This window comes from Cucurbita pepo, chromosome LG10 (genome assembly GCF_002806865.2).
Source record: "Cucurbita pepo subsp. pepo cultivar mu-cu-16 chromosome LG10, ASM280686v2, whole genome shotgun sequence".
In the NCBI taxonomy this organism is placed as follows: Eukaryota; Viridiplantae; Streptophyta; class Magnoliopsida; order Cucurbitales; family Cucurbitaceae; genus Cucurbita; species Cucurbita pepo.
Genome location: NC_036647.1, coordinates 1709990 through 1725790, shown reverse-complemented (window position 1 = coordinate 1725790; position 15801 = coordinate 1709990). Strand labels below are relative to the sequence as shown.

The window sequence follows — 15801 nt, the reverse complement described above, 5'->3', positions numbered from 1 at the left end:
CCGTTGCCTTCCTTTTTATAATAAATAAATTATTTTTTTTTAAATCCAATATTATTTTGTTTTACCCGATTTAAAAAAATCCAAAAAATCCCGTAGGATCTTTTCCCCTAATTGTATTGAATCAATAAAAAAGGAGGTCAGTGATACGACTCCCTATTGTTTGATCCAATATTGACTGGGGACGAGCCCCGACTAGCATAGGTCCTTGGTTTGACCTCCTATAGTGGTCCTTGCTTTTAATAAAGCGGAGCGGGAGTCCGTTCACATGTTGATTTATTTGTTATCGAGCCAACCCAACCAACTCGAAAAATAGGATTACAACTCTGTTATAAGATTATTATGAAGATTAAGAATAACGTACGTTTGTAATTAATATTAATGATGTATTTTTAAATAATTAAAAATAATAATAAATAAATAAAAATGCCCTTTTCCAAATGGGATACGAAGCTCATAGTTCCAATTTTTAGCTGAACCAGATTCTGTTAATAAGCCTACATATGCACCAAAGGTAGCCAAAAGAAAGAAGAAGAAGAAGAATCCCTCTTAGGCCGGACCTCAATTCTTGCCTTCTTCGTCGCGATTGAGGGCAAGAATCATCGCGCATCGCTGCTGCCGGAACTTCTAGCTGATTGTAATGGCGATGACATTAGAAGGTACAGTTTGCAAATTTTCCATATTAATTTGATTTCTTGCGATGATAAGCCAGTTACTGAACTGAATTTTTGCCGGCTTAAGGATGAGCGCTTTAGAATTTATGCGTAAACTTAGTCTTATACCAGGTTTCCGAACGATGGATTTTCGTCGACTAAGAATTTATTTGTTCGCAGCTATTATGGAACGAGGGATTTAAGGGAGCAGTGTCGATTTGAATTTATTGGGAAATTGTTGGGGATTGTATCTTCTATCTCGTATTTGAATGAAGTTGTGGACATGGGGAGAATCATGCATGACACAGGAACGGCTAGTCTGAGGGGATTTTTCATTGTTCATAAACTGTTGTTGAATTTTCGTCGATGTTCTTAAGTACTTTATTCTCTGTATGGTAGTTACAGAATGTATGGAGCAAGAAAATGCAAAAACCCTTCCTGAATAGGATTGAAAGTGATCCCATGATCTTGAATTTGAGTGTGTGATCCCAATCGGTTTGAGAGGGGAACAAAATATTCCTTATAAGAGTGTGGAAACCTCTCCCTAATAGATGTGTTTTAAAGTCGTGAGGCTGACGGTGATACGTAACGGGCTTAAGGCAACGAAGCATTCCTTATAAGGGTGTGGAAAACTTTTTCCTAACAGACACGTTTTAAAATCATGAGGTTGACGGCGATATGTAATAGGCCAAAGCAAAGCAGACAATATCTGGTAGCGGTGGGTTTGGGCTGTTACACATGGTATGAGAGACAAATATCGGGCGGTGTGCCAGCAAGGACGCCAGACCCCCAAGGAAGTGGATTGTGAGATCCCATATTGGTTGGAGAGGAGAACGAAACATTCCTTATATGTATGTGGAAACCTCTCCGTAACAGACGCGTTATAAAACCGTGAGGCTGATGACGATACCTAATGGGCCAAAGCGGACAATATCCGCTAGCGACAGGCTTGGGCTGTTACATTAAGTTTATCTCCCTGTCTATTGAGAACAAATATAAGTATATCTAATAACCTGCAAAATCAGGTCAAAACCATTCTCAATGAAGCTGTACAAAGTGATTCCATTTTCTAGCTTTGAGATATCAGTATATTTGTTAATTGTTCTTAACATGGTTGTTGGTCAATACTATATACCACTGCCCTAGAGTTTCATTTAAACCATTTGGTCCATTTGTTGCTCGTTTTCGCCTTTAGATGTATCTGTCATTTAACGTTAACTAATGTTTTTGATCTTCATTGGGCGGTGGCTCGTGCTGTTCGGGGAACGTGGATGGACCTCATTTCTGCAGTGTGAGTCGAATTTGTCAATACTCTGTAACCATAGTTCTGTTTTCTGATGTCTAACTTTATGAAAAAAATCTAAGAAAACGTCCCTCGGTCGCGCAGGTTAGCTGGGCTCGCGTTTATGTTTTCTTCTAGCATCTTGCTACAGATTTTGGTATGTTTTATAGTACACTTGTAATGGTTCTCTATCAGGAGGATTCCCTTTTATCTCTCAGTATGATTGTTAGAATTTTGAACGACTATTTTTCACCTGATTTTGTTATCATCCTGGCAGGCTTGTGCACTATACAACAATTGGTGGCCTTTGCTATCAGGTGAACATTAAGTTTGTTAGTTTTCAATCGATAACTTCTAATGACTGCTAAGCATGTTTTCTCTGCAGCGTTGATGTACGTGCTCGTTCCAATGCCATGTTTATTTTTTGGAGGCGGGTCGACGCAGTTTCTGATTAGCCGAGACGGTGGAGGGTGAGTATCTCTTAAGCATTCATATTGAAAATAGGTTCTCTTCAATTAAATGAACTAACCTTATGGAGATATGCTTGTGTCCTGGTTTTTGAGAAACACGATGTTCTTATTAATGATATCGTGATGCAAGTATATCGACAGTATTCGTTATATCTCGTGGTGTCACCCCTTGCATACACTCCCATCGATTAATTGTATCGCTTCATTTAGAAGTCCACATCATTGTGCTTACAAAGATTGAAAACGTAACAATACCAACACTCGAGTGCCTCGTCCTTCCCTTCGTGTTCTAACTTTTATCCTTCTTTCTGGCTGGTGTTCGTGTCGTTGCAACTTTCTAGATGGATAGGTGCTGCTAAGTTCTTGACAGGAGCGTCAACCGTTGGGAGTTTGGCAATTCCTATTATCCTGAGGCATGCTCAGATGATCGACACAGGAGCCATGTTCATAGAATTCGTTTCGTTCTTCATTTTTGTTTGCACTGTGTTGTGCTTCCACCGTGTTAGCCTTGAAGATGATTGGTGATCCCATATTAATTCCAGAAGATTACAACAATTTCTTGTGTTAAATTTTAATGCGTTTCTTTTGAACAGTTGATAACAAGAAGAAACTTGCAGTGGGGGAAAGGAAACCGAGTTCTAAGTTTCTCATATGTAAATTAATCTAATGTATGATAGTAGTTCTCTTTTTTTCTTCTGTTCTTATTCTGTTCTATTAATGCTTGTGAATGGAAATAAATCAGTATTTGGCAAATTTTAATTTAGATATATATATATGAATTCATAAACTTTTTAAGTTAATTTTTTAGAAATATTTACTTTGATCTTTGCCTCAATTTTTTTTCATTTAGGATCGTGGCTTCGTAAATATTTAAATTGTTTGTATACACGGTTTTTAATGTTCTCGAATGGAACTTTTTTTTTCAAAATCGTCGTAGATTCTTTCTTTTTTATTTTTCGAATTCTCAACTAGTCTCAAACAACATTTCTAACTTCAATTCAAAGCATTTTTCGCATGTGCACTTTGAAATCTTTTAAAAAAACTCGTTGATTCTTTAGTGAAAGTTGAACTCCAACTCGATCAGGGGAGGCAAGAACAAACAAGAATAGACCCGACTCTAAGGATTAACCAGAAGTGAAAGAAGACAATAAACAAAAAAAAACGAGACCAATAATNTAAAAAAAAAAAAAAAAAAAAAAGGTGTGAAACAACCAAAACTTCTACTCATTTCATTTGGGTTTGCGTGGAAAATCCCAATAATATCATATATTTACGTGTATTATACCCCACGACCAAATTGACTTTTTACTATTTTTTCTAATATTATCATACGCTATTTTTCATTTTATTTTTTAAATGTCCAAACATTTAATTACATATTTTTAAATATTATTTCATTCCATCATTTTAGTATTATGATTTTTTCAATAAACTATTTGATACAAATGTTATTTATTTTTGTAATTATATATAGAAATATGTGTTTTAATTTATAAAAAATTTAAACACTAAAAACTAAAATATTACTGAAAGATGAGGGGCCAAAATAAAATATTTATAAAATTTATAAACCAAATTGAAATATGTACAAAATAATTATTATCGTTATTTATATGTTAACAAATCTTATACACCATAATATAATAATAATACACTACAAATCACATAAATCATAATATAGGTTATAAAAAACTATAATGTTATCAAATATTTTTATTCTTTACACTAAATATATGTTTTTTTTAATTCATTCTTATTATAAAGTTTTTTTAAAAATTTGTATTTAATAAATTTCAATTATATATATATAGTTTGTTGTCAATGTTAAAATTATGTTATTAATGATCGTTTTCCAAATTTTAAATGTTTACTTAAAAAAACATTCAACAAAAAAAAAATTGTTTTCTGTTTATTTTTTTTCGACGATATATGGAAAGTCATGATTATAATAGAGTGATATAAAAAGTTTATGATAGCGTTTTTTTTTTCGTGCTCAACTTGTCAAAATTTTAAAAATCTTCTTAAAAAGCAAAAAATACGGAATTTTATTTTTTATTATATATACATTAAAAGAAATTGGGCAATAAAAAAGATAATTTTTCATTCTTATAAATATTAATACATTGATAGATCGAAGATCCGTACCACCTTTTAAATAAATAAAACATAATTTAACGACCATATTAAATTATGCTCAAGTCAATAACGTGTATAAACGAGTTTATGATAATTAGTTTTTTAAGTATATAAAACTAGAGCCAGTTCAAATTGCTCCAATCCCACACAAGCTCATAATTGTCAACTTCCATCTTCAGCTGCATGTTGTAGTTTGTGGTGGCTGCTTCTCCATGCCCATCTCCAGATGAAAAAGACTCCGGCGAGCTTGCTCCTTCTGCCGTTAATGGCGGATTCGGTAACTTTTGGTCGTCGGCGAACTGATTGTCAGCGTTATGCTGAGTTCCTAGACATTGCTCGGGCGGACTCGGAGCCTCCAATGGCGGCGGTTGCGGGCGTCTATCAAACGCTCTCAATGACTTTGATATCTTGTAAATTCGACATAAGCTCAACTGCATGCATGCATGCAAAAAGTTAGTATCGTAATCTCGAGAGTGTTGGTATAAAGATAGAAACGTTAAACGGAATGGGGAGGGGATTTAGACCTTAGGGTGACCGATGAGCTTATATTCGTTCATTTTCCATTGAGTTTTGGTTCCTTTGGGAGCTCTTCCACTGTAGAAACCCATAGACCTTTTAACACCAATGCTTCTATGGGTGTTTGAAGAGTACACATAAGTTGGAGACCCAGTGGCCTTCCAATACCCATTGGCTGTCACTCTCTTTGGCCTTCCTCCTCTTGCTTCACTTTCTTGCCTTGGTATGAAGAAAAACCATTGCTCTTCATCTCTCTTGCACACCTCCCCAGCAAACTCTACAAACAATGTTTCCACTCGAGTCTCGTGAATCAACTTAATATTTCGACCTCGATTTAAAAAGATTAAGATTTTTTTATCGTTTTGAAGATGGGGTTTTTATAAAAAACGGAACTTGTCATAACTCTAACGGGACTAGCTTAAGCTTTTGAATTTAGTAACGAACTAACTAACAAAACCTAGTATTGAATATTTGTCATAACCCTAATGACTGATTTACTATTTTAGATCTAAATTCATAAATATTTTGTGTAAATTAGTTTTTTTTTTTTTAAAAAAAAATCGAACTTGTTATAACCTTGATTCGACTAGCTTAAGCTTTTGAATCTAGCGATCTAACAAAACCCAATATTGAGTATTTGTCATACCCCTATTGATTTATTATTAATTCATAAATATTTTGTGATCGTTTTGAAAATGGGTTTTTTAATAAAAAAAATCAAACTTGTTATAACCTTGATATGACTAGCTTAAGCTTTTGAATCAAGAAATGATCGATCTAACAAAAACAAAGTATTTGTCAATAACCCTAATGACTAATTTACTATTTTAGATCTAAATTCATCAACTTAATATTTCGTGATCGTATTGAAAGATGGGTCTTTTTGAAAAACCGAACTTGTGGATCAATCTAACAGAAACCCTATACAAAAAACACTATATAATTTAAGGTAACCCTATCAAATATTGTTCATAAACCCTAAACCCTAAATCCAAGCATAAAATGTGTGAATTGATGATAAAAAAAGAGGATAATGTGAAGAACACAGAAAGGTAATTAAGAGAGAAGAGAGAGAAAGAAGTTACGTGGAAGATCCCAAGGATTGAAGAGATAAATATTCAAAAGAGGTATGGTTTGATCAACGGCTCGAATCAAATCCTGGGTTCCACCTTGAAGCTTGTGGAACAAATAAAAGGAAACAAGCTCTTCTTCAGTAGGGTAAAACCTAAACCCAGGAGGCAAATAATCTGCCATTGTTGTTGCTGTGAAGAACTATAACCAACAAGGAGTTGATTGTTCAGGTATAAGCTAAGCAATAATGAAATGTGAATATGGAAAAGTTGAGGGGTTTCTAAGAAATGGGGGTGGTGTGCGGATGGGGAGGAAGAGAAATAATAAATGCTTGAAGTCCGGGGTGATTGCAAATTACGTGCAAAGACAAAAGAAAAAAAAAAGGGTCAATGAGCAGATAAATTTAAGAAGTCAACTTCGAGATGAAAGTGTTTGCTATAACAACGTACTAAATGGTTTCTTTAAATATGTGGAGTATGGTTGGAGAGAGCAATAATAAATATATAGCTCAATTGAAATTGACTCCTTCGAGCAGGTCCCACTTAGTTCCGGGATATAGCTCAATTAGAAGAGTAATGCTTTTACAATTGGTTCATTGGAATTACAATATGGAAGTCTAATTGTCTAATGATAGATTTTTATAAGAGAACCAATAGAAAATAGGACCAAAACATGTCCCTAAAAAATACTATTAAGACAAAAGATGGATCGTAAAAAAAAAAAAAGTAATTAATCAAATCAAACCTAATGAATAGGAGTCCAATCAAACCTAATGAATAGGAGTCCGCTTTGAAATTGTCCGCCCTACAGCTCCCCACCCCAAATTTATACAATATTTCTAGTAAAATGACCATCCGTAACCCAACTACATTATATAAATCCGTTTTAGGGATTGGCGACTTACACATTCAGTAACTTCAGAACTGGACATTCCAAAAATAAAGAACTATCTGATCGTTCATTGGCGGAATGATCATTTCTGACCGGGCACTGGGAAGAGGATCAAGTAGGCCCTCCAACTTGATCCAATATCACTATCAAACTCTTTGAGGGCAATGTGTAAAGAATATCCATGACCGAACCAAAAAAAAAATCAATATTAAATTGAGATGATTCAACAATTAAATTTGTTATTAATATTCATTTATATATACATTTATTTATTTATATTGCTTCGTATGGAATTTAAATGTACATTTATTTCAATATTTTACTCTGGTAATCATTCTTCCAATATTGGAATTTAAATGACCAATAATTCTTTAAATAAAATCTTTTTTTGGATAAATTTTTAAAAATATATTAGTCAATATTGGATATATTAATTTCTAATTTGATTAAAAATAATTATACGAATAACTAATCCAAACAGGTATAAAAAATTATTATTATTAAGTGCAGATTGCTCGGCATTACAACCGAAAAATTAAATTTGATTGATATATGAACATCTAACGGCTTCCGAAAAGTGGCAATAAATAAAATAACTCCGTTAAATATTTTAAAAACAAACAAATAAATACATTACATTAAACTGTGAAAATACATATTTGAATAAATACTAATTAATTATTTTACATAATTGAATATTCGATATATTAATTTCTAATTAATTATTGTAGATATTGGACGAAATCATACAACAGGAATTGCAATCGAACTATATTTATAAAAAAAATAAAACATGTAACAGTATAAAACACGTTAATCAACAAAATTACAAATGAACTAAACAGAAACTGATAATATTTAAACACGTTAATCAATAAAATGTTGAATTACAGGGCTGATTTTCATAATCTGAAGCCTTCATGGTAAGTTCTTTGGATTGGTCACATAGAGTGCTATTTGGAGCCCAACACAAAGCCAGACTTCTACAAAAGCACCATTCAAATCTCCGTTCTTTTCTTCAATCATCAGGCCAAAGAACATACTATTTAAAACAAATGATTATGATTACGGCCTCAGAGGTAGTGACAATCTGCAGAATCATCATCATTTACTCTGATAATACGTGCATTCAAATGCATCATCGGCCAAAATTAAGACAAAAAATTAACTAATTGAAGTGCATCAGAGAGATTCCCAACGACAAATCATCATCCTCCTACAGGAGTGCTGATGTCCCTGTCTATCTTATCGTCACTTGCACACTTATAGTAAATAACTATTTTGATTAATTAAAAAAAAAAACATGAAACAACTGAAGAAGGGGGACTTTGATGCCTCAGATGAAGTTCTTTTCATAGAAAATAATCTCAAAGTATATTTAACACCATCATTGGCATCTCAAATTCAAATAGTTTTAGATGAAAATGAAACAACTATAAGAAATCAGTAACAAATAAAAGTTACAAAGAAAAGATACTAGTGAACGTCGTTAATCATAACAAGGGAGAATTTTTCAAAACCGATTGAAGACTTCAATAACATCCAAAAAGATATGTAGAAGTTTGAAAGTCGATTGCAGTTTAACTGCTACTACTCAAATACTAAAAATCTACATAGAGAATTTACACAATTAACAAAGAACTAATTTAAAAAATTAGGTTGAATTATTATGCCACAAAAAATTGGATGTTATATTTCCGGCAAGTCAGACAAATAATAAATGCCTCAAAAATTTAAGTTCAGGAAGGACTAAACCTTTCACACATCTAATTGAATCGTCATCCTTGCCATGAATTGATAACAATTTTGTTGAAAACTTCTTAAGAGCCGAAAGTGAAAACAAGAACATGGAGCTAATATAACCATAAAGGAATACGAAATGTAACCCACCTTAGAGCGAGACATAGACAACATCCATACAGATCTGAAACACCAATTACCTGAAACTGAACTAACGAATCAGCAGAAAAGCTAATTAACTAGGGTTTCAGGTAACAAGTAGTAGGAGATCCAAAGGCGGAAAACAAATGCCTCAAGAACAAGTTCAGGTGGGAAATGGCGAGAAATCCAGAAGGAAAACCCTAAAGAAATTCTCGGAAAGGAGTATTCGTTGTAGCGCGGCTATGACTCAAAACGCTTCCATTTCACACTGAGGAAGGCGATCTTAAGGGCCGCGCAATGAAATTCGCCATTAAAACGCCGCAAAAAGAACTGCACATAAAAAATATCGTAACAAAGAAAAAACCCTAAAGAATGAAGTAGACAGGGTGGCTAAGAGCGAAGGAGAAACCCTAAATTGTGTATTGCAGAAGAATGGGGAGTGGTATTTATAGGCTTCATCCGGTGAAAGAGTCGCGCCCGTCTTTTTGGGCCTCCAATTATGGACAACGTTAATGGGCCTTGCTATAAAATGGGCTGCTGCGCCCCTTATTTTGGGCCTCCGATTATGGACAACGTTAATGGGCCTTGCTATAAAATTGAGCCCATTTTTTAGATTTTAAGATCGAATTCTTACTCACATGTGTTATATTGAATATATATATAATAAATAGAATTAAAAAGAACGATAAAAACTACTTTTCCTATAATATTTCAAAATTAAATTTAATATGAATTTCATTTTAATCTGCAAAAACACTTCATTTATGTTGTAGAAGCTTCAATTAATGCCATTAGAAAGCTTTGCAAGCAGCTGCAATTCCGTAAGGCACGTTGATCCGTTTCGGCAATCGGAGTTTTAAATGTGGAGTGGATTATTATTGTTCTTCCGGATTGAAGATCTCCCGCGTCTTCCATGATCGTTACTGCAATTACGAGCGAGAATTTAACGTGATCATTCATCTTTCCTTTTGGATTTTGGAATTCGTGTTGTTTGGTGGGCTATAGAAGCATGGAGCAGGAGAGAAGCATGCCAGGTTCATTGCTTAGCCCTAGATCTCCGTCTTCGCAGCCTTATCTGTCAGTTTCGGTGACTGATCCTGTGAAATTGGGCAATGGGGTACAAGCTTATATCTCATACCGAGTTATTACAAAGGTATTTGTGCATTTATTATGTTTTTCAATGGTCTTCGAACCTTTTGTTTGATTTTTCGTTCATTTATCATTTCATACGTGATGACATTTTTGAACTGCCATCAGCCTGCTGGCAGTTTTTATGTTCAATTGACTGCCAACTAGGTAACATTATGTGAATTTTGTTTGCGATGTGAAGTGAAGAATGCTGATTGTGTACCTAACTAAGAAACTGGAAGAGATCGATTCATTTGCATTCAGCTGTAGTTTTACTCGGTATTTGGAAGGCAATAATGTGAAATAAAAAAAAAAAAGGAATGCAGATTGGATATCAAATGTTACCATCGAATATAATGTGCAATTTCCGGCTTCAAAGCCGATGGATGATGTGAGAGATGATTGAGGCTGACTTTTTAAAGAAAATGAACAGGGATGTCCTTTTGTGGGAAATTGCATAGGCCGGATAGGAAGTTCTAAGGAGGAGTTGACGTAAATAAGAAAAAGCTCTCTACATGGTGGAAAATAGATGAATGAATGGTTGTATTGGACGAGGTGCAATGGCTGAAGGTTTTCTGAGTTTTTAAAGAGTTCTAAATTTAGGCAGCGTTGGCTGAAGGTTCTACTAAAACTACGAAAACTCTTGGAGGGAGCTCTTGTAATTTCCTCATTATTTTGCGAGAATGGTAATCAATGAGTTTGCTGAGCTTTTTTATTTTTGAATTCTATGCTTATTTTCCCATTATAATCCATGAAACCAGAGCACGTTTGCTTTCATCATGCTTCAAGGGGCATGAAATTGTCTTGCTGAACAATGAAGAAGAAGGATTGGCCAAAAGATTGAAAAGTGAAAATCATATCTTAAAGAGACAAATTTTATTTCTTAACATGAAATCCTTACTTCAAAAGACAATATATTAAAAAAATCACCAAGGATTTCGGGTTCAGGAGGGAAATATCAGCTGTGTATACTAGGTAACTTTCATTGGAAACAAAATACATATAGTGGACGTAACATCATTTTCACATGAGAATCCTTTCTGTTTGTGCTCTTTTCCAGAGATGATTTTATCAAGTATATATTTGCCTTTTATTTTATGTTTAGTATGTATAATGATTGACCAGCATATCATTTGTTATAATTTGTACTGGCAGACTAATTTTCCTGAATATCAAGGTCCAGAGAAGATTGTCATTCGGCGATACAGTGATTTTGTTTGGTTACATGATCGGCTTTTTGAGAAGTATAAAGGCATTTTTATTCCTTCTATTCCAGAGAAAAATGCTGTAGGTAAGAAGATTATGAGTTTCCTTTGCCGTTATATGTTTCATTATTTTGAGGTTGGATTATGTCACTAAATAATAGTATTTATGTTTTCCTTTCCATTGCTAATACCAAGGGTTCTAATATTCTTTCAAACTATGAGTTTTCATCAGTATTAGGGTGTACTAAATAATAGTACTTATGTTGTTTGGTGTTTAATCTAATTAAAACTGAACCTGCGAATAATTATAATGTTTAACAGTATTAAGGTGTTGAGATATACAAATATATGTTCCAGAATATGTTTGAGCAACGTGTTCAACTATCAACTACCATTCTGTTGAGTGGGTGTACATATGATTACTTCTTTTTGCTGAATTAGTGTTTGTTGGTATGATATATAATCTATGAATTTGATATTGAAGGTTGATTTTTTCTATATATACTTGTACACAGAGAAAACAGAGAAATATAAGATCTAGAATTGCCATTGATAGTTTAATACTTTGTTTATATCGTGAGGTCATCCAAAGTAATGAAAAAGATGCGCCAGATTTGATGCTGTTATACATTTAATATTTATGGTTAGAATAAGTCATAAGTTCAGTTTTTGTGCTGCAGAGAAATTTCGTTTTAGTGCTGAATTTATTGAAATGAGGCGTCAAGCTTTGGATATATTTGTAAATCAGATAGCTTCACATCACGAGCTTCAAAAGAGTGAGGATTTGAGAACCTTCTTGCAGGTGGAAGAAGAGGTGATGTTCAAGGACTTTTTATGCCGTACAGTACATCCTCTTTTTCTTTTCTCTGTCCACCATACTATGTTGTACTGTCCATCCTCTTATGTAAGAAGATCCATCAAGTTAATACATGTGTTATCTTATGAGCAGACCATGGAGAGGTTGAGGTCTCATGATTCCGGAATTTTCAAGAAAAAGCCAGCTGATTTAATGCAAATGTTCAAGGTAAGAAAGTGTTGGGGTGGAGGAATGATACACAATTCCTAATTTGATTGTTAGTGCGTGTGTAATTTAACGAAAAATAAATTTTATTTCATTTCTGAAGGCAAGTACTGCCAGACTCCAGAGATACGAACAATTTTATATCTATCAAAAAGGTTAATATAGCAGCGATGTGAACAATTTTAAATGTCCTGTCGATGCAGGAAGAAAAGTGGAGATTGCTTAAAAGCTGCCTCATAGAGGAGACGCAAAATGGAAAAATTTTCAATTTCTGCCTGTCTTTAGAAAAATGGAGATTGTTCAAAAAAATTTGAACATCTGCCTTTGTCTTTTTCTCTTATTTTGAAAATTTCTGCCTCTGTTTCTTTTTCTCTTATTTTTTTCATCTAAACATCTCTCTCTCTCTCTCTCTCTCTCTCTTGTTCTTTTTGTTTCCGCGGATCAATGTTTTATGTTCTGATGGGTCACTTTTTTGAAAAAGAATTCTTGGACACTTTTTTACTTTCTGAGTTAGGTTATTAGTGATACTAGATGCAAGTTCTGGTTTCACTCAGATGATAAGATGATAAGTGAAAGATTCAATATAAACAGTATTCCTGTGCTCTTTCTGTAGAAGATGTTGTTGCTGGCTTTTTTCAGACCTCCAAGCCTATGTGGTTTGATCCTGCTGGTTTTGTGGAATATGTATTCTAGGCTGCCTCTGGTCATCTCTTTAAGAACAAAAATGACGTTGTTTGCATGTTCTAGTTTCTCCTTGAGAGCAGTCATGCTAGTGTTCTTTTTAAATTTGAGGAGTCTTCGCAATACATTGTCTGTCGTGAATACTTAATTAAACATTCAATTGGTATGATGTCTACTCTGCTAGTATTTTGTATTTTGTTAAGAGACATTTTTTTTCAACTCCTTTTACTAGGTGGGAGGGTTTATTTTCCTCTCGTTTTTGCGATCCTCCTTTGACTCAATAACACTGTTCCCCCCCTCTGGTGGACGTACAGTCTAAAGTAAGTGACATTGTTCTTGGAAAAGAAAAACCAGTGGAAGAGTCAAATCCTGAATATGAAAAGCTAAAACACTACATCTTTGAGCTTGAAAACCACTTAACTGAAGCCCAGAAGCATGCATTTCGACTTGTGAAAAGGCATAGAGGTATACAAAAATCTTCAAGATCGTTTAGTTGTAGCTAAAATTTGTAATTTATGTTTTTGCTACCACTTTATTTCGTTAGAAAGCAAATGAATAATGTCTGATTATTTCTGCTTGTGCGCTAGAGCTGGGACAAGCATTATCAGATTTTGGAAAGGCTGCCAAGCTTCTTGGTGCTTGTGAAGAAAAAGCTGTTGGCAAGGGGTTCTCAGAACTGGGAGCCAAGTCAGAGATGTTGTCAATTAAGTTGCAAAAAGAGGTATATTTAGGGTGTTTTTGCATAACTTCTTAACTGATTTATTTAAAAACATCTTTTTGAGAATTACTTGCAAGCTGTTTTCCCAAAAAAACTGATTTTGAAGTCATTGACCCAGTATAAATTCACTTTATCGAAATTTGGATATTGGCAGAGAGGATTTTGTTGTATTAATAGTACTTGTGTATTGATGTGAATCTGCAGGCTCACGAACTTCTGTTGAATTTCGAGGAACCCTTGAAAGATTACGTTCGTGCGGTTCAATCTATTAAGNCCCCCCTTGAGTTGATTTTGAATGTCCTGACTACTACCAAATTTGTGGCATTATTTCCTGTTGTTCGTACAAATTGGGGTTCAAAATTTAGATTTCAAGTTTGTCACACTAGTATACTGTACCTGTTTAGTTGAACTTTTCTACTATAAGTATTGGTATATGTCCCATGATGTTGGTACAAGTTCGAGTTCAAAATTTGGATTTCTTTTTCATGCAGGGGCTGAAATGATTTGTCTTGGAGTATATCTTCTTTCTCACTGTCATCTTGGTCTATCTATTTGTGTTTGAATTAATTAACGTAAGTTCGTGTTTATTTGGTAACTGTCCTTGATAAGACTTGATTTCTTTGTTTGAAACAGGCCACCATAGCCGAGAGAGCCAACGCCTTCAGGCAGCAATGTGAACTTGCAGAAACAACAAAGCTGAAGGAGATAAATCTGTATGCTTCCAACATCTCATCTCCATGTATATTTGTTTCTATTTATGTTGTCATAATAGCAGCATAGCTCACCGTCCTATGAATTTACCTCTAAAATTCATTCTATGGAGTTCTATCTGCTTACCATACCAATTTTCGTTATCTTTTACCCTTTCTTAAGAATCCGTTGTAGATTGTTCAGATCTTTGAACGTTTTCTTATGAGAAACTTAGTTTATAAGTTCAATGGTTTTCAGAGACAGACTCGTGCTAATGAGATCAGACAAAGCGGCTGAGGCTGAGGTGGAGTACAAAGAGGTATATGAACTTCTATGAACATAATTTGGTCACTACTCAAAAAACAAAATTTGTTCTCACAAGTAGTTTGGTTGTACAGTTGAAGGCAGCAAGTGAGGAAGCGACAAAAAGATTTGAGACAATAGTGGCACTAATGAATCAAGAGATCATACGATTTCAGGAACAGAAAACATTAGACATGGGGCTTGCTTTCCATGAATTTGCAAAAGGACAGGCACATTTGGCAAATGGGGTTGCCGACGCATGGCGAAGTCTCCTTCCCAAGCTCGAGGCTCTCTCGGTTTCGTGAACGACTATGTCCTGCTACAGCAACAACATGCTTCAGTAGTTGTCTCGAACAGCCAACACCAAGATTGTAGTAACCAAAGCAACACCTATTTAATTCAGCTGTTTATGCTTCATGATTGTGATTCTGCTTTTCCATCTTCTGTGCAGGTCTAAACATGGTGTTGTAGTGTGTTGTAGTATTCTCCACTGTGTTGGGTTCACTCGGCAATTTTCCTACTTAAATGGTTCAGTAGTCTATGATACTTGAAATAAGTGACCTTTATGGGTTGAAAATGGTTTTTGTTCTATGACTGCGCTTTACGAGATATTGTTCGACACTGTTGTTAAAAGATTAAAAGTTCGACTCTACCTTCAAAGTATTCTTTAACTAAAAGATGCGAGGACAGATTAATTTTTTTTACGTATATATTTAGTATTTTCTAAAAATTATATATTCTACCTAATAAATGAAAATAATGAAATTATTTCATGTTTAAATTATAACATTTTCAAGTTTTAAAATTTATTTATACTTGTTTTCTTTATACTTGATCTTGAAAACTTTCCATCAGTTATTGAATAGCTTCTTTCAAAAGGGCTTCCGTTTTAGGGGTGAATATCTTGGTGGAAGATATTATTTCTTGAAACTGAGGTTTATTCGTTTTTATGCAAGTATGTAACTCAACGAGAAATTTACTTGTTCAATTTCTAATGAATCAAGAATAGTCATTATCTGTTCTTTTCTACCGTGAGAGGGGCTGATTGGGATTGTTATCGTTGTCTTGATTATTAAGTTAGTTTATGTACCGTGTAGTTTGGTAATAGCCAATAATTTTACTAGTAAATTGTATTCGTGTTCAAGCTATCCAAAAAAT

At 34.1% G+C, this 15801-nt stretch overlaps 2 protein-coding genes, 3 non-coding genes and 1 pseudogene across 6 annotated transcripts; 2 read left to right on the top strand and 4 right to left on the bottom strand.

Annotated features, from left to right (window-relative positions):
- Window positions 1–453: 453 nt before the first annotated feature.
- LOC111803112 (vacuolar protein sorting-associated protein 55 homolog) lies at window positions 454–3098 on the top strand. 2 transcript variants are annotated; one of them, XM_023687387.1, is made up of 5 exons: window positions 454–656; window positions 2038–2089; window positions 2210–2249; window positions 2318–2402; window positions 2744–3098. In XM_023687387.1, exons 2-5 carry the CDS (start codon window positions 2057–2059, stop codon window positions 2925–2927), a joined length of 342 nt encoding a protein of 113 aa, XP_023543155.1. In that variant the 5' UTR covers window positions 454–656; window positions 2038–2056; the 3' UTR covers window positions 2928–3098. The 2 variants fall into 2 exon arrangements, with proteins under 2 accessions (XP_023543155.1, XP_023543153.1); XM_023687385.1 differs by lacking the exon at window positions 454–656 and adding an exon at window positions 1527–1941.
- Window positions 3099–4654: 1556 nt separating this feature from the next.
- LOC111804527 lies at window positions 4655–6308 on the bottom strand (annotated as a pseudogene).
- Window positions 6309–8192: 1884 nt separating this feature from the next.
- LOC111804590 lies at window positions 8193–8278 on the bottom strand. The gene has a single exon (XR_002816554.1). It is a non-coding gene; the product is annotated as a small nucleolar RNA R44/J54/Z268 family (small nucleolar RNA).
- A 66-nt stretch (window positions 8279–8344) lies between these two features.
- Window positions 8345–8416, bottom strand: LOC111804589. Its single transcript, XR_002816553.1, has one exon. It is a non-coding gene; the product is annotated as a small nucleolar RNA Z267 (small nucleolar RNA).
- A 295-nt stretch (window positions 8417–8711) lies between these two features.
- On the bottom strand, window positions 8712–8809 carry LOC111804588. The gene has a single exon (XR_002816552.1). It is a non-coding gene; the product is annotated as a small nucleolar RNA Z266 (small nucleolar RNA).
- Window positions 8810–9625: 816 nt separating this feature from the next.
- LOC111804292 (sorting nexin 1-like) lies at window positions 9626–15234 on the top strand. The gene is made up of 10 exons (XM_023689042.1): window positions 9626–10050; window positions 11181–11316; window positions 11911–12044; window positions 12180–12254; window positions 13247–13397; window positions 13520–13653; window positions 13855–13921; window positions 14282–14363; window positions 14599–14659; window positions 14739–15234. Exons 1-10 carry the CDS (start codon window positions 9907–9909, stop codon window positions 14946–14948), a joined length of 1194 nt encoding a protein of 397 aa, XP_023544810.1. The 5' UTR covers window positions 9626–9906; the 3' UTR covers window positions 14949–15234.
- Window positions 15235–15801: the final 567 nt, after the last annotated feature.